The 23,863-nt window shown below is 38.3% G+C and overlaps 1 protein-coding gene and 1 non-coding gene across 4 annotated transcripts in view; one reads left to right on the forward strand and one right to left on the reverse strand.

The window, feature by feature from the left end:
• BNIP2 (BCL2 interacting protein 2) overlaps window positions 1–23,863 on the reverse strand; it is a 57,715-nt gene that overhangs the window by 15,665 nt on the left and 18,187 nt on the right. For 2 of the 3 annotated variants that reach the window (XM_070377995.1, XM_070377994.1), the window contains 2 exons: window positions 21,764–21,811; window positions 15,925–16,069 (listed from right to left, as the gene is read on the reverse strand). In XM_070377995.1, the coding sequence (XP_070234096.1) occupies window positions 15,994–16,069; window positions 21,764–21,811 (124 nt within the window). In that variant the 3' untranslated portion in view covers window positions 15,925–15,993. Of the gene's footprint in view, window positions 1–15,924; window positions 16,070–17,220; window positions 21,812–23,863 lie in introns of those variants that run through there. The other variant, XM_070377996.1, reaches the window with a different exon arrangement.
• Window positions 14,245–14,371, forward strand: LOC138989627 (small nucleolar RNA SNORA19). Its single transcript, XR_011465884.1, has one exon. It is a non-coding gene; the product is annotated as a small nucleolar RNA SNORA19 (small nucleolar RNA).

Genomic DNA, 23,863 nt, shown 5'->3' on the forward strand with positions numbered 1-23,863 from the left:
GCACTGGACGAATCAATATTATTAAAATGTCCATACTACCTAAAGCAATTTACAGATTCAACACAATTCCTATCAAAATTCCAATGGCATTTTTCAAAGACATAGAACAAACAATCCTAAAATTTATATGAAACCAACCACAAAGACCCCAAAATGCCAAAGCCATCTTGAGAAAGAAGGACAAAGTTGGAGGCATCATGTCTGCTGACATCTAACTCTATAATGAAGCTACCGTAATGGAAACAGGATGCCACTGCCAATAAAAACAGATGTACAGATGAATGCAAGCGAGTAAAGGGCCCAGAAGTAAACCTGTGTGTGTATGGTTGATTAACTTATGATAAAGGAGACAAGAATGTTGTACATGGGGAAATGACAGTCTGTTCAATAAAGGGTGCTGGAAAACTGCGCATCCTCATGACAAAAGAATGACACCGGACCACTATATTACACCATACACAAAACTAAACTCAAAATGGGTTAAAAGCTTGAAATATAAGACCTAATACCATAAAACCCTAAAACTCCTAGAAAAAAACAGAGATGGTAAGCTCCTTGATACAGAGCTTGGTGATGGTTTTTTGAATCTGACATCAGAAGCAAAAGCAATAAAAGCAAAAATAAATAAGTGGGATTGGATCATACTAAAAAGTTTATCCACGACAAAGGAAACCATAAAAAAATGAATAGGCTATGTACTGAATGAGGGAGAACATTTTCAAATCATACATCTCATATGAGGCTGATATCCAAACTATATAAAAACACAAAACTCAATAGCAAAACCCCAAACAATCCCAGTAAAAAAAATTATAAATTACATGTGTAATACGTAGTAGTCTATTTAATATATTCCAATGTATACTATCAGTTATTATAAAAAAGACAATAGCAAGTATTGGCGAGGATGTGGTTAGAGGGAACCCTTGTGACTTGCTGACAGGAATGTAAACTGGTACAACCACTATGGAAAACAGTATGGATGTTTCTCAAAAAAGTAAAATAGAACTCCCATATGACCCACCAATTCCACTTTAGGGTACTCATCAAAAGAAAAAGAAAACCCTAACTGGGAAAGACACACGCACCCCCATCTTCACATATTCCCAACAGCCAAGATATGAAAGCAACCTAAGTGTCCAGCAAAAACGCAATGGACAAAGAAACTGTGGGGTGGGAGACCAGATGGCAGAGCAGAAGGACATGAGCTCACTTCCTCGCTCAAAAACACCAAAATCACAGCTAAACGACTGCAACATACCAAAACAAGTTTTCTATATCCACACACAAAGAAGCCAGGATACTGGGATACTCATAGGATACTAGGTCAGACCTGCATGCTGGTACTCAGCTCAGAGAGGTGAGTAGTGTCGGTAGCTCATTTTGAGGACAAAGACAAGGGTGGCAGGAGTTCTGGAGAGTACTCACTGGTGTGAGCCCTTCTGGAGGCTGACACTCTTATTAAACAGCCTGTAGGCCCCAGTATGGGGACACCTCAGGTCAAATTATCAACAGGACAGGAACACAGCCCCACCCACTGACAGACAGGTTGTCTAAGTCTTTCTGAGCCTACAGTTGCCTACTAAACACACCCCTTGATATGGCCCTGTCCAGCAGAGGGACAAGATGCAGCTCTACCCACCAATGGTCAGGAACCAGTCCTTCCCATCAGAAGGCTTGTAAAAGTCTCTTAGATCAGCCTCATCCAAAAGGGACCAGACAGCAGAAATAAGAACTACAGCTCTGCAGCCTGTGGAAGAGAAACTGCAATCACAAAAAGTCAGATAAAATGAGACAGGAGAGAAATATGTCCCAGATGCAGGAACAAGGTAAAGCCCCAGAAGGGGAGATAGGCAATCACTCAAAAAATAATTCAGAGTAATGATAGTAAAGATGATTCAAGATCCTGAAAAAAGAATGGAGGCACAGGCCAAGAAGATGTAAGAAATGTTTAACAAAGACCTAGAAGATCCAAAGAAGAAATGAACTAAAATGAACAATACAATAAAATGAAATGAAAAATACTCCAGAAGGAATCGACAGCAGAATAAATGATGCAGAAGAACAGAGAAGTGAGCTGGAAGACAGAATGGTGGAAATTTCTGCCATGGAGCAGAATAAACAAAAGAATGAAAACAAAAAATGAGGACAGTTTAAGAGACCTCTGGGACAAAAACAGATGCACTAGCATTCACATTATAGGGATTCTAGGAGAAAAGAGAAGACAGGACCTGAGTAAGCATTTGAAGAGGTAGTAGCTGAAAATATCCCTAATATGGGAAAGAAAAAAAAAGACATCCCTAAGTCCAGGAAGCAGAGTCCCATTTAGTATAAACCCAAAGAGGAATACACCAAGACCCACAGTAATCAAACTGACAAAATTTAAGATGAAGAATAAATATTAAAAACAAGGGGAAAACAACAAATGAAATGCAAGAGAAATCCTGTAGGGCTATCAGCTAATTTTTCAGCAGAAACTCTGCAGCAGGGAGTGGCACAGTACATTTAAAGCGATGAAAGGGAAGAGCCGACAACCAGGAATACTTTACCCAGCAAAGCTCTCGTTCAGATTTGACAGCAAAATCAAAAGCCTCACAGATAAGCAACAGCTAAGAGAATTCAGGGCCACCAGACCAGTTGATAAAGGAACTTCTCTTCGTGGAAAAGACAAGACTGCAACTAGAAACAAGAAAATTATGACTGGTAAGTTCACAGGTAAAGGTAAACATACAGTAAAAGTAGGAAATCATTGACACACAAATATGATACCAAATCCAGCAACCATGAGTAGAGTACAAATGCAGGAAAATGGAAACACATTTGAAATTAAAATACCAGCAACTCATGGTAACTGCAAACTGAAAATCTACAATAGATACATACACACAAAAGAAAAAGGAATCCAAATACAACTCTAATTATCAAATCAAGAGAACAGAAGAAGAAAAAGTAAGAGTGTCAAAAACAAATCCAAAACAATTAAGATAGCAATAAGAACAGGCATATTGATACACTTTAAATTAAATGGATAAATGCTCCAACCAAAAGACACAGACTGGCTAAATGGATACAAAAACAAGACCTGTATGTGTGCCGTCTACAAGAGACCCACTTCATATGTAAGGACACATATAGACTAAAAGTGAAGAAAACATAGGCAGCATACTCTTTGACATAAATCACAGCAATATCTTTTGGGATAAACCTCTTAGAGTAATGAAAATAAAAACAAAAATAGTGAAAGTTAGTGGCTCAGTCGTGTCTGACTCTTTGTGATCCCATGGACTGTAGCCCACCAGGCTCCTCTATCCATGGAATTCTCCAGGCAAGAGTACCCGCGTGGGTTGCCATTTCCTTCTCCAGAGGATCTTCCCAACTGAGGGACTGAACCTGGGTCTCCTGCACTGCAGGTGGATTCTCTACTGTTTGAGCCACAGGAAGCCCTCAAATGGGAACTAATTAAACTCAAAAGTTTTTGCACAGTAAAAGAAACCATAAACAAAGCAAAAAGACAATCCACAGAATGGGAGAAAATATTTGCTAAGGATGCAACCAACAGGGGATTAGTCTCCAAAATTTATAAACAGCTCAAGGAGGCAATATCAAACAACTAAATAACCCAATCAAAAAATGGCTAGAAGACCTAAATAGACATTTCTCCAAAGAAGACACACAAATGGCCAAGAGACACATACAAAGATGCTCACCACCACTGACTGTTAGAGAAATGCAAATCAAAACTATAATGAGATATCACCTCAGGCTGGTCAGAATGACTATCATCAAGTTGTCTACAAACAACAAACGCTGGAGAGTACGCGGAGAAAAGGGAATGCGCCTACACTCTTGGTGGGAATGTAAACTGGTGGGCACTATGGAGAATAGCATGGAGGCTCCTTAAAAAACTAAAAATAGGGACTTCCCTGGCAGTTCAATGGTTGGGACTCCACACTTTCAATACAGGGGGCACAGGTCTGATCTCTGGTGGCGAACTAAGATCTCACATGCTGCATAGCCAATAAGTTTAAAAAAATAAATAAAAGTGGGTGTTAACACAAAAACTGAAAACAGAACTATCATATGATCCACCAAGCCCACTCCTGGGCATATATTCAGAGAAAGCCATTGTTCAAAAGGATGCATGCAACCCAATGTTCATCACAGTGCTGTCTGTAAGAGTCAAGACATGGCACCAACCTAAATGTCCATGGACAGATGAAAATATGAGATATACATATATATATAAATGGATGAATTAAGATATGAGAGAGAGAGAGATATATATATATAAATGGAATATCACTTAGCCATTAAAAAAGTGAAATAATCCATTTGCAGCAACATAAATGAACCCTGCGATTATCATACTAAGCTAACTCAGAGAAAGACAAATATATGATATCACTTACATGTGACATAATACAAATGAACTTGTTTACAAAACAGAAAAAAGCTCACAGACTTAAAAGACACACTTATGATTATCAAAAGAACGGTGGAAGGAAGGGATAAATTAAGAGTTTATAACTGAATCACTTTCCTATATACCTGAAACTAACACATTGTAGCTCAACTATAATATAAAATATACTTTTAAAGAAATAAAGAAATTATGGTATCTATACACAATGATCATTCCGTCAGAAAAAAAGAGAATGAAATCTTGTCACTTATTATGGCAGGGATGGAACTTGGCATGATATTAAGTGAATGAAAAGTCAGAGAGGAAAAAAAAAAACCAAATGCTCTGTCTTGTATGTACAATCTATAAAACAAACAAAAAACTCCAAGTGCACAGATACAGACAGATTGCCAGTTGCCAGAGGTGAAGGGAGTCAAACAAATGCAATTGCAAAACAAATATAGAAATTCTGAATCATATTCAACAGGCAAACCTTATAATACACACATGTATATGTTAAGCATGTGTGCACACCAAGTTGCCTCAGTTGCGTCCGACTCTTTGGACTATGGACTGTAACCCACCAGGCTCCTCTGTTCATGGGATGTGCCAGGCCAGAATACTGGAGTGGGCTGCCATGCCTTCCTCCAGGGGATCTTGCTGACTCAGAGATCAAACCAGCATCTTCTACGTCTCTAGCTCTGGCAGGCAGCTTCTTTATCATTAGTGCCACCTGGGAAGCCCATACATGTTTATATATACGCTAAAAATACATATGAAGACCTACAAGACCTTCTAAAACTAACACCCCAAACAGACGCTCTTTTCCTTATAGGGAACTGGAATGCAAAAGTTGGAAGTCACGTAACAGTTGCCTGGAGTAACAGGCAAATTTGGCTTTGGAGTATAGAATGAAGCAGGGCAAAGGCTAACAGAGTTTTGCCAAGAGAACGCACTGGTCATAGCAAACACCCTCTTCCAACAACACAAGAGATGACTCTACACATGGACATCACCAGATGGTCAACACTGAAATCAGATTGATTATTTTCTTTGCAGCCAAAGATGGAGAAGCTCTATACAGTCAGCAAAAACAAGACTGGGAGCAGACTGTGGCTCAGATCATGAATTTCTTACTGCCAAATTCAGACTTATAAATTGAAGAAAGTAGGGAAAACCACTACACCATTCAGGTATGACCTAAATCAAATCCCTTACGATTATACAGTGGAAGTGAAAAATAGATTCAAGCGATTAGATGTGATAGAGTGCCTGAAGAACTATGGATGGAGGTTCGTGACATTGTACAGGGGACAGGGATCAAGACCATCCCCAAGAAAGAGAAATGCAAAAAAAGCAAAATGGCTGTCAGAGGAGGCCTTACAAATAGCTGAGAAAAGAAGAGAAGTGAAAAGCAAAGGAGAAATGGAAGGATATATCCATTTGAATGCAGTCCAAAGAATAGCAAGGAGAGATAAGAAAGCCTTCCTCAGTCACCAATGCAAAGACATAGAGGAAAACAATAGAATGGGAAACACTAGAGTTCCCTTCAAGAAAATTAGAGATACCAAGGGAACATTTCATGCAAAGATGGGCTCCATAAAGGACAGAAATGGTATGGACCTAACAGAAGCAGAAGATATTAAGAAGAGGTGGCAAGAATACACAGAACTATACAAAAAAGATCTTCATGACCCAGATAATCAAGATGGTGTGATCACTCACCTAGAGCCAGACATCCTGGAATGTGAAGTCAAGTGGGCCTTAGAAAGCATCACTATGAACAAAGCTAGTGGAGATGATGGAATTCCAGTTGAGCTATTTCAAATCCTAAAAGATGATGCCGTGAAAGTGTTGCACTCAGTATGCCAGCAACTTTGGAAAACTCAGCAATGGCCACAGGACTGGAAGAGGTCAGTTTTCATTCTAATCCCAAAGAAAGGCAATGCCAAAGAACGCTCAAAGTACTGTGCAATTGCACTCATCTCACATGCTAGTAAAGTAATGCTCAAAATTCTTCAAGCCAGGCTTCAAAAGTACATAAACCATGAACTTCCAGACGTTCAAGCTGGATTTAGAAAAGCCAGAGGAACCGGAGATCAAACTGCCAACATCCACTGGATCATGGAAAAAGCAAGAGAGTTTCAGAAAAACATCTACTTCTGCTTTATTGACTATGCCAACACCTTTGACTGTGAGGATCACCACAAACTGTGGAAAATTCTTAAAGAGATGGGAATACCAGACCACCTGACCTGCCTCTTGAGACATCTGTATGCAGGTCAGGAAACAACAGTTAGAACCTGACATGGAATAACAGACTGGTTCCAAATAGGGAAAGGAGTATGTCAAGGCTGTATATTGTCACCGTGCTTATTTAACTTATATGCAGAGTACATCATGAGGAATGCTGGGCTGGATGAAGCATAAGCTGGAATCAAGATTGCTGGGTTATCAATCACCTCAGATATGCAAATGACAACACCCTTATGGCAGAAAGCAAAGAAGAACTAAAGAGCCTCTTGATGAAAGTGAAAGAGTAGAGTGAAAAAGTTGGCTTAAAATTCAACATTCAGAAAACTGAGATCATGGCATCTGGTCCCATCAGTTCATGGCAAATAGATGGGGAAACAGTGGAAACCACGTGACAGATTTTATTTTGGGGAGCTCTAAAATACTGCAGATGGTAACTGCAGCCATGAAATTAAAAGACACTTACTCCTTGGAAGAAAAGTTATGACCAACCTAGACAGCATATTAAAAAGCAGAGACATTACTCTGCCAACAAATGTCCGTCTGGCCAAAGCTATGGCTTTTCCAGTAGTCATGTACGGATGCTGAGAGTTGGACTATAAAAAGAAAGTTGTGCGCCAAAGAATTGATGCTTTTGAACTGTGGTGTTGGAGAAGACTCTTGCGAGTCCCTTGGATTGCAAGGAGATCCAACCTGTCCATCCTAAAGGAAATCAGTCCTGAATATTCATTAGAAGGACTGATGCTGAAGCTGAAACTCCAATACTTTGGCCACCTGATGGGAAGAAATGACTCACTGGAAAAGACCCTGATGCTGGGAAAGTTTGAAAGTAGGAGGAGAAGGGGAAGACAGAGGATGAGATGTTGGAGGGCATCACTGACTCAATGGACATGAGTTTGAGGAGGCTCCAGGAGTTGGTGATGGACAGGGAGGCCTGGTATGCTGCAGTCCATGGGGTTGCAGAGTCAGACACGACTGAGTGACTGAACGGAACTGAAAAATACCTAATGAGTTAAACGTTAAATCAAATTGAGCTGATCAGAGGACATGTGAATTAGTATTCTGAAAACAATGAATTTATCAAAATACAGTTAAGAGTTTTCAAAGTGATGTAACATATAGAGTCATGCCAAAAAACTAAATAGAAAGGCAATGTATAGATGTTTTCTTTTTTTTGGCCACACTGAGCGATACATGAGGGATCTTGTTTTCCTGACCAGGGATCAAACCCAGGCAGTGAAGTGTGGAGTCTTAATCACTGGACCACCAGGGAACGCCCAACATACAGACTGGGAAAAAATATCTGCACATCATGTATCTGATAAGGAGTTACTATACCCAATATATTAGGCGTTCACACACCTCAACAGCAAAAAAGCAGAGTAACCTGATTAAAAAATGGAGAGAGGATCAGAACAGACATTTTCCCAAAGACTACATATAGATGACCAAAAACTGCTCATGATTAATTACCAGGGAACTGCAAATCAAACCCACAATAACATATCGCCTCACACTTATCAGCATGGCCATAATCAGAAAGACAAGAAATAACAAGTATTTGGTGAGGATGCAGAGAAATAGGAATAATCACTGTGTAATGCTGGTGGGAATGTAAACTGGTACAACAAATATGGAAAACAGTATATAGGTTCCTCAAAATATTAAAGACAATTATCATATAACTCAACAATTCCACTTTTGGGTATTTATCTGAAGGAAAAGGAAACACTAATTCAAAATGATATATGCAACCACAACAGATGCACACACACACACAAATAACACAAACACAACACTAAAGACAGTCATCAAACCAAAAAGGAAGGAAAAAAAGAAGATGGTCAGAAACAAATCCAAAACAATTAAGAAAATGGCAAGAAGAACATACACATCGAAATACCTTAAATGTAAATGGATTAATGCTCCCACCGAAAGACACAGACTGGCTGAATGGATACAAAAATAAGACCAGTATATATTCTGTCTACAAGCGATCTACTTCAGACTAGGGACACATATAGAAAGTGAGGGGATGGTAAAAGATACTCCATGCAAATGGAAATCAAAAGAAAGCTGGAGCAGCAACACTCCTATCAGACACAACAGAGGAAGGACACTACATAATGATCAAAGGATCAATCCAAGAAGGTATGAGAACTGTAAATATATATGCACCCAACACAGGAGTGCCTAAATACATAAGGCAAATGCTAACAGCCATAAAAGGGGAAATTGACAGCTACACAATAATAGTGTGGAACTTTAACACCACACTTTCACCAATGGACAGATCATCCAGACAGAAAATCAGTAAAGAAACACAGGCCTTAAGTGATACATTAAACCAAATGGACTTAACCTATACAGGACATTCCATCCGAAAGGAGAATACACTTTCTTCAAGTGCACATGGAACACTCTCCAGGACAGATCACATTTTAAGCCACAAATTGAGCCTTGGTAAATTTAAGAAAAATGAAATCATGTCAAGCATCTTTTCTGCTCATAATGGTAAGCAATTAGAAATAATTACAGGGGGGAAAAAACCTGTAAAAAACCCACAAATATGTGGAAGCTAGTGGATGTTACTAAACAACCAATGGATCACTAAAGAAATCAAAGAGCAAATTTTTAAAAACCAAGAAACAAATGACAAAGAAAACATGATGATCCAACCTCCATGGGATGCAGCAAGAATAGTTCTAAGAAAGAACTTTATACCAATATAATTTTACCAGAGAAAACAAGAAAAATCTCAAACAACAACCTAATCTTACACCTAAAGCTACTAAAGAAAGAAGAACAAACAAACCCAAAGTTACTAGCAGGAAAGAAATCCTAAAGATCAAACCAGAAATAAATGAAATCAAGACACAACAACAGAGAAGAACAATGAAACAAAAAACTGGTTCTTTGAAAAGAAAAAACAAAATTGACAAATCATTAGCTAGAGTCATCAGGAAAGAAAAGGAGAAGGTTCAAATAAATTAGAAATGAGAAAGCAAAAGTTACAACCAATATCATGGAAATACAACAGATCATAAGAGACTACTATAAGCAACTATACACAAATAAAATAGACAACCTAGGAGAAACTATAAATTCTTAGGAAGGTACAACCTTCCAAGACTGAATCAGAAAGAAACAGAAAACATGAGCAGACCAATCACAAGTACTGAAATTGAAACTGATAAAAAAAGACTCCCAAGAAACAAAAGTGCAGGACCAGATGGCTTCACAGGCGAATTTATCTCTATCAAACATTTAGAGAAGAGTAAACACGTATCCTTCTACTGAGAGAAAGAAGAAAGTCAGTCACTCAGTCATGCCAGACTCTTTGCGACCCATGGACTGTCGCCTGCCAGGCTCCTCTGTCCATGAATTTTCCGGGCAAGAATGCTGGAGTTGGGTGCCATTGCGTCCTCCAATCCTTCTACCACCCTTTTAAAACTCTTTCAAAAAACTGCAGAGGGGGCTTCCTTGGTGGTTCAGAATCCACCTGCCAGTGCACACGGAAGACCCTACACACCACAGGGCAACTAAGCCAGTGTGCCACAACTGTGCCTTCAGCCCGCGCTCCGTGACAAGAGAAGCCACGCGAGGAGGCCATGCACCACGACTAGAGAGTAGCCCATTCGCTACAACTAGAGAAAGCCTGCACATAGCAACGAAGACCCAGAGCAGCCAAAAACAAACACATGAATCTTAAAAGAAAAAAAAATTGCAAAGGAACACTCCCAAGCTCATTTTACAAGGCCACCATCACCCTGATACCAAACCAAAGATACCACAACAAAAGGAAATTACAGGCCAATATCACCGATGAACATAGACACAAGAGTCCTCAAGACAACACTAGCAAACTGAATCCAACAACACGTTAAAAGGGTCATACACCATGATCAAATGGGATTTTTCCCAGGGATGCAAGGGTTTTTTTAGTATTTGCAAATCAAGGTGATACACCACATTAGCAAACTGAAGAATAAAAACCATATGATCATCTCACTGGATGCAGAAAACTTTTGACAAAACTCAACACACATTTATGATAAAAACGCCCCAGAAAGTGGGCAGAGTAGAAACCTACCTCAACATAATAAAGGCAATACACGACGAAACCACAGCTAACATCATTCTCAACAGTGAAACACTGAAAGTATTTCCTCTAAGATCAGGAACAAAACAAGAATGTCCACTCTTGCTACTTTTATGCGATAGTTTTGGAAGCTCTAGCGATGGCAATCAGAGAAGAAAGAAGAGGAATTCAAACTGGAAAAGAAGTGTAGCCACCGCTTCAGATGACACGATACTACACACAGAAAATCCTAAAATGCTATCAGAAAACTACTAGGGCTCATCGGTGAATTTGGTAAAGTTAGACGATACAGAAAGACATCTCTTACATTCCTATACACTAACAACAAAAGACAATAAAGAGAAATTAAGGGGAAAAAACCCCAGGACTTCGCTGGTGGTCCGGTGGTTAAGAATCCTCCTGCCAATGCAGGGGACATGGGTTCAATCCCTGGTATGGGAACTAAGACCCCAGATGCCACAGGGCAACTAAGCCTATGTGCCACAACTATGGAAGGAGGTGTGCCCTAGAGCCTGTGCTGCGCAACAAGAAAAGCCATCGCAATGAGAAGCCCCCGCCCCACAACAAAGAGTAGTCCCTGCTCTCCACAGCCAGAGAAAGCCCATGAGCAGCAATGAAGATCCAGCGCAGCCAAAAATAAATAATAATAATAATAATAAAAATCCCATTTACCATCACATCAAAAGGAATAAAATTCCCAGGAGTAAAGCTACCTAAGAAGGCAAAAGACCTGTACTCTGAAAACTTTATAAGATGCTGATGAAAGTAAGCAAAGATGATACAGATGGAGAGATATACCATGTTCTTGGAATGGAAGATTCAATATTATCAAAATTGTTATACTACCCCAGGCAATCAACAGATTGCCAACCAACAGGGCAATCAACAGATTCAATGCACTCCCTACCAAATCGCCAATGGCATCTTTCACAGAATCACAACAAAAAAGTTTACAAGTTCTATAGAAACACAAAAGACCCTGAATAACCAAAGCAATCTTGAGAAAGACAGAAAGAGCTGGGGCAATCAGGCTCCTTGAATTTGGACTGTACTGGCACAAAAATAGAAATATAGATCAATGGAACAGGATAAAGTCCAGAGATAAAACCATGCACCCATATTCAAGTAGTCTATGACAAAGGAGGCAAAAACAGACAATGGAGGAAAGATGGTCTCTTCAGCAAGTGGTGCTGGGGGTACCTCCCTGGTGGTCCAGTGGTTAAGAATCTACCTTCCAATGCAGCGGATTGAGGTTTGACTCCTAATGGGGGAACTAAGATCCCACGTGCTGTGGAGTAACTAAGCCCACGCAGCCGCAGCTAGAGAGCCCCTGCACCAATACTGAGCGTGCATGCTCTGTAGCCTGTGTGCCACAACAAAGGCCCAGTGCGGCCACAAAGAAAAAAGATTTCAAACACTCAGATATCCTTAAAAAAAAAACGGGCGGGGTGAGGGGGGACTTCCTTGGCAGTGCAATGGATAGGAATCCACCTTCCAATGCAGGAGACATGCATTTGATCCCTGGTCAGGGGAGATTCCACATGCTTGGGAGCAACTAAGCTCGGGCACAAGTACTGAGCCCAAGTGCTGCAACTGCTGAAGCCTGTGCACCACAGCCTGTGCTCCCAACCAGAGAAGCCACTGCAACGAGGAGGCCGTGCACCGCAGCTAGAGCGCAGCCCCCGCTCTCGCAACTAGATAAGAGTCTGTGCAGCGACGAAGGCCCAGCGCAATCAGACGATGCAACCAAAAATCAGTAAGTATGTAAATGACAGTAATCTGAAAAAGGGGGGTGGGGGGAAGTGGTGCAGGGAAAACTGGACAGCTACATGTAAAAGAATGGAATCAGAATATTCTCAAACACCATACACACACAAAAAAAACCCCTCAGCATAAAGACCTAAACGTAAGACTGAATACTATAAAACTCTTAAAGGAAAACATAGGCAGAACACTCTTTGACATAAATCGAAGCAATATCTTTTGGGATTCACCCCCTACAGCAATGAAAACAAAAACAAACAAATGAGACCTAATTAAACTCAAAAGCTTTTATACAAGAAAACCATAAACAAAACTAAAAGACAACCCATAGAATGGAAGAAAATATTTGCAAACGAAACAACCAACGAGAGATTAATCTCCAAAATACACAAACAGCTCATGTAGCTCAACATCAAAAAACCCAACCAACCCAATAAAAAAATGGGCAGATCTAAATGGATGTTTCTCCAAATAGGACTTCCCTGGTGGCTCAGCTGGTAGAGTCCACGTGCAATGCAGGAGACTGCCTGCAATAAGTAAGAGACGTGGGTTCAATCCCTGGGTTGGGAAGATCCCCTGGAGAAGAAAACGGCAACCCACTCTAGCATTCTTGCCTGGGAAATTCCATAGACAAAGGAGCCAAGCAGGCTGCAATCCACGGGGTTGCAAGAGCCTGACATGATTTAGTAACTAAACCATCAGCACCAAATCAGACAGACAGATGGCCAAGAAGCACATGAAAAGATGCTTAAAACTGGAAAAATGCAGATCAAAGCTGAAATGGGGTATCACTTCACACCAGTCAGAATGGCTATCAGCAAAAGAATCTGGAAACAATAAATGCTAGACAAGGTGTGGAGAAAAGGAGATGCTCCTGCACTGATGATGGGAAGGTAATTAGTGTACCCATTATGGACAGTAGTGTAGAGCTTCTTAAAAAAAAAAACAACTAAATACAGAACGACCATATGATCCAGCACTCCCACTCCTATGCACCCTAGTGTTCACTGGAGCTTCCCAGGTGGTGCAATGGTAAGAATCTGCCTGCCTTATGCAGGAGACGCAAGAGAAGTGCATTTGATCCCTGGGTTGGGAAGATCCCCTGGAGTAGGAAATGGCAATGCACTCCAATATTCTTGCCTGGACAACCTCATGGCCAAAGGAGTGTGGCTGGCTACAGTCCATGGGGTCACACAACTGAGCAGGCACGCACACAATGTTCATTGCAGCATTATTTACTTACAATAGCCAAGACTCTTAGTCATGTCTGACTCTTTGTGACCCCATAGACTGTAGCCTGCCAGGCTTCTCTGTCCACGGAATTCTCCAAGCAAGAATACCAGACTGGGTAGCCACTCCTTTCTTTGGTTCCTTTTGGACCAAGGGACCAGAGCCAAGACATGGAAGCAACATAAATATAGATGTGGTACGTATATACAATGGAATATTACACAGCCATAAAAGAGCAGAATAATGCCATCTGCAGCAACATGGATGGACCTAGAGACTGTCATACTATGTGAAGTAAATGAGACATGGACACATAACACGTGATATCACTTCTATGTGGAATCTACAAAAATGGTACAAATGAACTTATCTTCGAAACAGAAATAGAGTCACAGATGCAGAAAACAAACTGCGGTTACCAGGGGGATGAGGGAGTGATATACTGGGAGACGAGGACTGACATGTACACACCATTTATGTAAAACTGATAACAGCGCACATTTCACTGTCTTTTTTTTATATTAAGAGAAAAGATATTTCTGATGAGCTAAATAAACCTCTGGAGATGAATGAGCAGCATAACTAATTTACCCATTACTGTCTGTCATCTTCAGACAACAGTCAATAGCCTCATCTTACGTTTTGTATTTCTTTGCATTGTGATGGTTTTGCATGTTAATAAAAATGAAAAAGCACTGCAGGTGTTTTAGTATTTGTTGTATAGAAAATATAACTTTTTAATCTAAAAAATAAAAAAGTAAAAAAAACTGACAATAACGACCTGCTGTAAAGTACAGGGAACTCTATTCAGTAATGACCTACATGAGAAAAGAAATCTTAAAAAAAAGTAGATATATGTATAACCTATTTACTGTACACCTGAAACTAACACAACTATATCAACTATATTCCAATTAAAAAAAACCAAACACAAAAAGATATATACAGTCTTCCACTGCAGCATTATTTACAACAGTCAAGACACAGAAACAACCAAAATGTCCATTCATGGATAAATCAATAAAAAAAGGTTTGGTATATATAATGGGATGATTATTCAGACACTTAGAAAAGTGAAATCTTGCCATCTGAGACAATGTGAATGGGCTTTGACGGCATTACACCAAGTCAAATAAATTACATAGAGTCAAATAAATTAGAGCAAGACAAATACCACATGGTCTCACTTACATGTGGAAACCAAGAAACAAAAGAAAATTAAGCTCATAGAAGATTAGGGGTAAGGGAAAAGCATGATGAAACTACAAACTCCCAATTATAAAACATAAATCATAAAATTATAAATTAATAAAATTTAATTATAAATTATAAAATACATCACAGGGATATAAGGTACAGCATGATGACTAGAGTTGTTAATATTGTATTGCATATTTAAAAGTTCCCAAGACAGATCTTAATTCTTCATAAAAAAACTTTTTTTGCAACCCTGGTGACGGATGCTAACTAGACTTACTGGGGTGATCCTTTTGCAGTATGTACAAGCATCGAATCATGTTGCACACCTGAAACTCATGTAGTTATATGCCTACTATACCTCAAAAAATACTTTTACAAATAGTTATTTAAATATTTGTTAAAATTACTTGCTTTAATAGTCTTAGATTCCGAAAAATTGCTTGTGATATGTTCAATTCCTCTAGATGTAGTTTGAGCCACATAATTTTAGTACTACTCCATTTTGCAGTTTAGAAAAGTAGAAGGCTCCACGTTCGGAAGTAAACCGACAGTCCTAGTCTTTCTTGAGCAATCCTGTTTAAATTCATTCTAGTACGAATTCACAAGGGGTTTGAAAGCAGGCTTCAAGTGACCGAAGACACAAGAATGAGACATTTCAAGAAGGCGACCCCTCGATATTGGGGTGGGGAAATCACCCCTGTAGGCTTTAAGACATTCACCTGGCTAAAAATACGGTGCTAGGCTGAGGACCTTCCTCCCAAACCCCTGTGTTCCCTGGACTGTTTACTTGGCACCCGGTGGACAAGAAGCCTCCTGGCCGCCTCCCTTTCCTTCCCATCCCGGGAGCGCCGCGGGACCATTCAGGCATCGAAACTGGTAACGGGCGAGGCCGAAAATGCCCTCCCACAAGACCCAGTCGACGTAACGCCTGCTCTGGAGAGTGGCAGGGAGTGCGGGCCGGTTCACCCAGTACCTGGAGAATAGGCGCTTCCCGCCTCGGAGCGGACAGAAGTGGCGCAGTCAGGAGGTCAGCCCAAGGTACCTACTTCCCCGACCACCTCTCCCGCCGCAGCAGAGATCGCAGAGGTGGGCCGACGACCCGGAAGCGCTCGCAGAACCTGGAAGTGACAACACAGGGGTGGGCCGAGAAGCCCCGCCCCTTCCCGCTCCCGCCATCCACTCACGCCTGAGAAGGCGGGGGTGCGGAGAGAGGAGCGTGGAGCCGCAGTTTTCAAGCCTACATCGCTCACCCCACTTAGATCCCGAGTAACTCACCAGGTCCACTACATAATGAATAAGAATTATAACTTTACAGGTTGTCCTTCACTATTAGACACACTATTAGAAAATCTAAGGCAGTCCCATTTTATGCCTGCAGCGTGTTTAGCGTAATACTGTTAAAGACCCTGTAAACTGAAGACAAACTCTTAAGTTTACAGCAATAATTCAAAACAGTGCGCAATTAACTTAACACAGCAAGCGCTTGGTTTGTGAACCATATAGTATTTTGATTTGGGAGAATCTGTATTTAAAACTTGTGCCTGCTGCTGCTGCTAAGTCGCTTCAGACGTGTCCGACTCTGTGCGACCCCATAGATGGCAGCCCATCAGGCTCCCCCATCTCTGGGATTTTCCAGGCAAGAACACTGGAGTGGGTTGCCATTTCTTTCTCCAATGCGTGAAAGTGAAGTCGCTCAGTCGTGCCCGACTCTTAGCGACCCCATGGACTGCAGCCTAACAGGCTCCTCCATCCATGGGATTTTCCAGGCAAGAGTACTGGGGTGGGGTGCCAGTGCCTAATACAAGACAAATACTTAAATATAGATTCGCATTGTGTAATCTCAAGTGGTATCCTAACTGTGGAACAAAGGAAGCTGGAACATGCACAGCTGTTTGCCGTTAAGCAGCTGAACAGTGATTAGAGGAGTAAATGCAAATCAAGTGCTACCATTTGGAACCTCTGAGCAGGTCCACAGAGTCAACAGGTTATTATTTATGCTGTTTTAAGCCACTTAGTGAACTGATGTCACTGGTGGATTCCCCATGACTGAACTAATTCCAAACTATGAAATACAAAGTGTGATTATCCTTAAGATAATGTTTAAAATTAAAGCAGGATGAATTCTTTACCCCTCTGAATAGGAAGCAGCACCCAAAGTACAGAAACAAGAGTAAAGGTCTAAAACTATTTGAAAAGCTTGCAAGATAAACTTTGTAAAAATTCTGTAGTGAAATGGGACACAGAAAAATGTGATAAAATGAGTCAAAAACAAACTTTACAATTAATTTATTTAAATTCATTAATGTTGCAAAAATATGGTGTGCAACAAATCAGGACACAAGTTATTGTATTCCTAACAAGTCAAAGAAAATATTACATCTTAGTATCAATAAATCAAGACCAACCCTAGTATTTCTTACAGGGACCAACCACATCAACAGCTTGCACACACAGTTTTTGGAAGTGAATCTCTCTCACTGTAAAAGGAGAGCACTGGGCTACACAACGTTACGTGAATAGTGGTAACATGATCACAGTACGTTAACTGTGTCTAAATGACAGCATGTGAACTTAGAGTAAGAAAAATGTTTGAATTCTTGGAATACACTTATCAAAGTGCGTTAGTGTCTAACGAATTCTGAATTGTGTTCCATGTGCCCCAAAGTCTGTGCAAGTCAGTGCCCTGAACATCACAAATATTTACTAGCTAGTTTACGTAAATAGAACTGTTTAAGGGGCATAACTTTAGAAAATTCAAATACAAAAAGTGCAGTGGAGTAGCTAATTAACATTACTTTCCAAGTTCCTCCCTAGCTAAATTGAATGTGAAAATGTATCAAAATTTCAAAATGCAAATGTTTTAACCTCTTGCAGAATGTCTTATAAAACAGAACTAGCTATCTGAAAGAGATAATAATTCTTTAGTAACATGAAAGCACTAAACCTTTGATTTTCTTCTGTTGTATGATGTATTAAGTGCTTTATGTAGACTTTCCATAGCATTTTTAAAGTAGTTCTCAAAACATAAGAAATTAGGTAGATTTACCATATATAGCTGCAGCAAAGTAACAGTTCTCTTCAAATTTTAGTGTCACTCCTTGCCGGTCAACACATTAGTTTCAATTACCATTTACAACTTCAAAGGAAAGTTACATTACTAGGACTCATCACTGATCTGGGTCTAATTTATTCAGAATCTTGGGGTAGGAAGAGAAGGGTGAAAGGCTTCCCCACGTAATTCTTCTTTACTATTACAACACTAATAATCTCCCACTTCTCTTACCCAGCTGACCTTCTCATGCAAGCATGCAAGTCTAAGTCCTTAACTTTCTGCCAGCAACTCAAATTCCACAATCCCTATTCCCAACAGAGTACTTGGTCTAACTTTTAAGTGCGTTAGTTCTTCTAGATATCCCACCCTTCTGCGATCTGTGATCCATTTCTCAAATGTCTATACAGGATAAGAAAAAACATAAGGCATGTAAAAACAGAATGGGGTAGCCATATCTATCTATTTTCAGTCCATCTCCTCCTCCTCCTGATTAAGCAATGTTAGCAATTCTCCACATATAACATGGGGCAAAGGATGAAACTACTGTCACCTTATATACAACCTTTCCAATCTCATTAGGAAACTGGACTGTTCTACTTGATAATCCTAATGCTAATTTACCTGTCAACTGAAGAAATCTAAAAAGCCACTTCTGTATTAATTCAAACACTTTCAAATTCCCTGAGCACTCCCATGACAACAGCCAGAGTAAGAGAGTCATTTATAAGAAGGCTCTATCAAAAAAGCAGATTCCTTACCTTTTTAAGTTCTGGAATTGCAGCTGAAAGACAGTCTAGCTACCTATATAAACCTGTCAATCAGCAAATTTCAATATTCAGTATAGTTACTAAATAACGATGTCCATTTTGGAACAATACATTAAATGTTTACCAGCCATGAAATGTCAAAAGTAACCTATCCCATAACCCTACATTTTAACCTGAGCATTGTAATTGCCAACATTCCCTATTTAAACTTGCTTCTGTATGAAGAGACAAAGAAAGAAAGCAGAAGGAAATATGCATTCTCATTGGAGGTATTACCAGCCTTTGCACACTTCACTCCAGTCTCATTCATGTATTCTGTATGTAGCCTGCAATATTCTGTAAATTCCTGCTTGATACAAAAAATGGTACCAACAGCTGCCATATATAGTACTTCCCTTAACAAGGACACATTCAGTGGCATCTTAGATAACAACTAACTTTATCCCTAGGCCCTACTTAGAATTATATTTCTTTACATATCCCCCCACCCCCAGTTAAAAAGACTATTAAGCTTAAATTGTGGGATCAATATATTGATTACCCTTGGTGCTAATAAGGAATATGTCCAAGAAGAAACACAAATTACTTTATGAGAAACTTCTGACTAAAAAAAGAGACACTCCAAACTCAAACACAACAAAAAATAGTGACAGAAGCATCAAATTAAGTTAAATCCATGATCCCAGCAGAAAGATAAAACACAATTCTATCTATTTATCTTAATCAGTAATGGAAAATTAAAATTAAATGATACAGGGAAAATGTCACATAGTCACATTACTATTTATAAATAACAATTTAATAAATACTTTTCCTCTAGCCTACGTTTTATGATCTTCAGTCTCATAGTTATGAAACATTATGGGGCATGTCCCTGGACCAGATTCCATTAAGGTATAGGTTAGAACAGGTATTCTTTTAAATGTAGTGATTGATAGCACACCCCTTTGCTTATATCACATTCCCTCTGAATTTTAATGTTCTAATAGAATATAGGCTACCTCTCCTTCAAAAAAAAAGAGTAGGAATATGCACCACTTTTGCAACAAGTTGTATCTATAGTCAGGAACAATGCTTGTGAAAGCAAAAGTCAATAAACAGTAACAGGTTGAAACTGAAGAACTGGGTACTAAGTGGGGAGAAAAGTCACTTATTAAAAAGCTCAGCCCAGTTTGAAACTACTTTTCAGATTAAAAAAAAATCACTTAAAGCACTCTACAAATATACACTCTAATCACAAATAAATTCAGTATGATCCTTTATTCATAATTCTCATGTAATAAATTCAGAAGGAATTTATTGTGCCTAAATTGTTAGTTTGCATTTGCAACACAAAGTATTTCTAAGATCTGAGCAAGCAATATGGTTTTGGTTTTAGTCACTGTAATGACGATAGTTCAGGATCTGCCTACAACTGCTGGATCCAAGTCAAGTCAGAGGGCTGCTGAGGGAAGAGTCTCATCCTGGGAATCCTCCAGCCTCTCTCAAAATAGGACTTGGGTTAGCATGTCAAGTTTATGAGTGGAGAGGACAAAGAGTAAAGGAAATTCTCTTCTGTAATAGAAAAGTTTATACTGAAAACAGTAATGATAAAAGCCAATCTAGGATAGAATACAGTTTGAAGATTTAGCTCTCATTCTTCTCAATTTCACTACTCTTTTCATATAAATTACCTTATGTGAAGGTCTGGAGTATGGTATGACCCTTAAATTAGACAAGTACTGAGTTCACCAAATATATGAGTCCCACAAATATATTAGACCAATCTGTTGCTTCTGGATGATTTTGTGTGTAATTAAGTTCTACCTGGGGGCATAAGTACAATTTCAATGTAGAGTCAAGGTACTTACCAAATTAAACAAGGACTTTATATGCTTATACCAAATGAGTCATCCGCAACACCACAGTATGATGATGCTCTAAGACTTACAAAATAACTTAGTTTACAGTACTGTCAACACAATTTAACAGAAAATGTGAAAACACACCACACCTAACTAGGTCGAACACCTGATAGGAAAGTGTTTTGGTAAAGTGCCCACATTGAACGCAGTTAAAAAAGCAGCCCTGTTTTCTAAAGAGAAGACGTGACAGCGAGTAACTCATCACATTCTCTAACTATTACACTGCACTCACACAAATTCATAAGAGTGATATCCTGGACACACAGCTTATTTCACATTAGTGAACAAACCTAACATTTTTATGAAGTTTTGACTTTTGGCCAGAAGATAAAATGTCCAAAATATACATATATACACACAAACTCCAATTCTTAACCTCTTTAAATTCTCTAATTCTAGAAATGGCTTTTTGATTTGTCTTTAAAAAAAAAGTGTGCAATATACTTGTATTTGTGTCTGAATTAAGAAACAATAAATGTTAAGTGAGAAAAATGTTCAGAATGGTACTAATCTACTTAGATTATGTACACGACCTTTGAATATTCATGAAAACCAGTTTAACTGTCCCTCACCTTATAAGCATATTTTCGAAGTGACCCAGGAAGTATATTTAACCATTTACAAAAACAAAACTTCTAACATGCACTTTAAAAAAATCATGGTCTTATTTACCTGCATATTTGTCCACAAGAAAGGTATACATTAAAAAATATTGCTCAAAAACATAAAAATATATATTATCTCTTTCCTTTTTCCATTTAGGCATATAAATATTTTACTGAAGAAAATGCATCATTTAACAAACAAATGCAAAAATTGCTTTATATAAAGTGTGGTTCTCTGCTATTTAGCAATATAAAGTATAAAATGATTACAATATAATTAGCTAGTAAAGAACTAAATTCAAGAGATCTGCAAACCAATACAGCAGTGAACAGTCCCTTATACAAAAGTCCATTAAGAAAAAGTCAAGTCAATTCTGTAACAGGTTACATAAAAATCAGGACCAATAAATGCATTATAAATGCAAAAAAGCACTGCTTCATCAGCACATTCTTCAGTTGTGTTTGGACTAGATGCCAAACTTACTGTTCATTTTTCGGTTCATCTTGTTTTCCATTAAGCTCTTGATCAACTCTGTTTAATGAAAAATAATACAGATAATAAGTTATCAGCAAATGATCAATTTTCTTTTTAAAAATAATGACAAATTTTACCATAGATTATTATTCTGTTAAAAACAAAGCTTTGCAAAGAAGCAGACATAGTAAAAAGGTTACCAAACATTCTCCCAACCAGGAAAAGATAACTTTTAAAGGCAAGAGGACACTGGCAAGAATGTGACTGCTGCTGCTGTTTTTTTCCTAAGAAGTATAAGATACTTCATATACAAATGCACATAAATTTTATTAGAAGTTCAAATTACAACAGGCATATTAAGATGTTGAACTGTAACATGGCTGGGGCAGGGAGCTAAGTGATCTGAGTGGCAGGAAAAATAACTTGTCAAAAACTATTTTGTTAACTGATATATTTAAATGCCACAACTGCCACCAACTGATCAATTTGTATTTTTAAGTTCAGTGATGAAAGTACATATTTATGGATGCCATAATTATTCTCCAGAATTTTACTGGTACACTAAGAATTTGAATGCTTTTCATTTATCTTGATAGTAAGAAGTCACAGAATTTAATAATCAGAAATATCTAGATGTAGATTAAAAATTAGGAGAATTATGTAATTAACCACGAGAAACTTACAGACAACCCTTCACAGATAATGTACAACAATTTATAACTATTATATTTGTATATTTTTATTTGTAGTACTTTGAATCACTGATGGAGTTTAAAACATCTTGGTATGATATATGAAGATACTTTCCACACTTGTTTCTATTACTATGACCAAAGCCTTGGCCTGTGGTAAAGCCAGATTAACAACATTTAAAAATATTAGTTATATTGGTATCAAAAATTTGAAAGGTACATATTCTTGATAAGGCATGCAATATATACATCAATCTTTTCAACATCTGAAATATCACTATGAACTAATTTCATAATTGCTTTATTTTAAAACTCTGTTCAAACATTTTAACAGTCAACATCTATCTGGCTACACTTACACTGAGTTGTTTGAAACCAACATCTAAAACTGCTATATTTAAGCACACTTAGCTCTGAATCTTCCTATCACCAGTACTCATTATAGAGATTTTACCTTGAGTAAGTTCCCCACAGGTAGCTTCTGTTAATTTGATATTAAAAACATGCCCTTCTATTTTTAAACTTGAATGTTGCCATTTTCAAGCTGACAAGGATTATTTTTCAAGGCTAAAGAAACTTTGTACAAAAACTAAGAAGTGCCTGAAAGATATATGTAATGATTCTATTTAAGGTTAAATAAAACAAAAGTTAAAAAAAAGTCAAGATAAAAAGAGTATTTGTAAGTTTCAAACAATACATTTAAATAAAAAGTACAATTCCACTTTTTTTCTGGTGCCTAAGTTACTTAATTAAGAATTTTGTAAAAAGATACAACACAGCAGATTTCATCCACAAAGGCAATCATCTTGAAATCTATGAAGCAGCTACCTTCAAAATATTCTATAATTACAGACTATATTTCAGCCAGTTGTCTGGCAAGTGCACACCAATGCCCTGAGAGGAGTGAGAAATGAGCAAGATCTAAAATCATTGTTCTTATCTCTATCTAAAAATGTTTAGCTGTAAAGTGTCATATAGAAATGTAAAGCTATGATTTGATCACGTGGTCAACTGAATTCTTGCTCATCAACAGAACCAAAATGTGTTAGAAGTTAAATGTGAAGTTAAGAATATTTCAGCTTTAATTCCTCACAGTGGTCCAAATAATAAATAAATCTCATGCCTTAACTCTTATGAAAGATTGTATGAATCTGTTTTGCTGATTTAATTGTCAATATTGTAAAAATCCATTAACAAGTCAGATCTAAATCCTGTACTTTTCTAAATTACTATATAAAATAGTACTAATTTATACCCTTGCCTTTCATCTTCTATGCTAACATATTAACAGATGACAGTCTGTTATGCTCAAAGCGGAAGTATTCAAAATTAAATTAAAGATGGAAAGCAGAGTGTTTAACTATCAAATGGTACATTGAACTTTTAGGTATTTTATCACATGGAGAATTTGACTAGT

This window comes from Bos mutus, chromosome 10 (assembly GCF_027580195.1).
Source record: "Bos mutus isolate GX-2022 chromosome 10, NWIPB_WYAK_1.1, whole genome shotgun sequence".
Lineage (NCBI taxonomy): Eukaryota > Metazoa > Chordata > Mammalia > Artiodactyla > Bovidae > Bos > Bos mutus.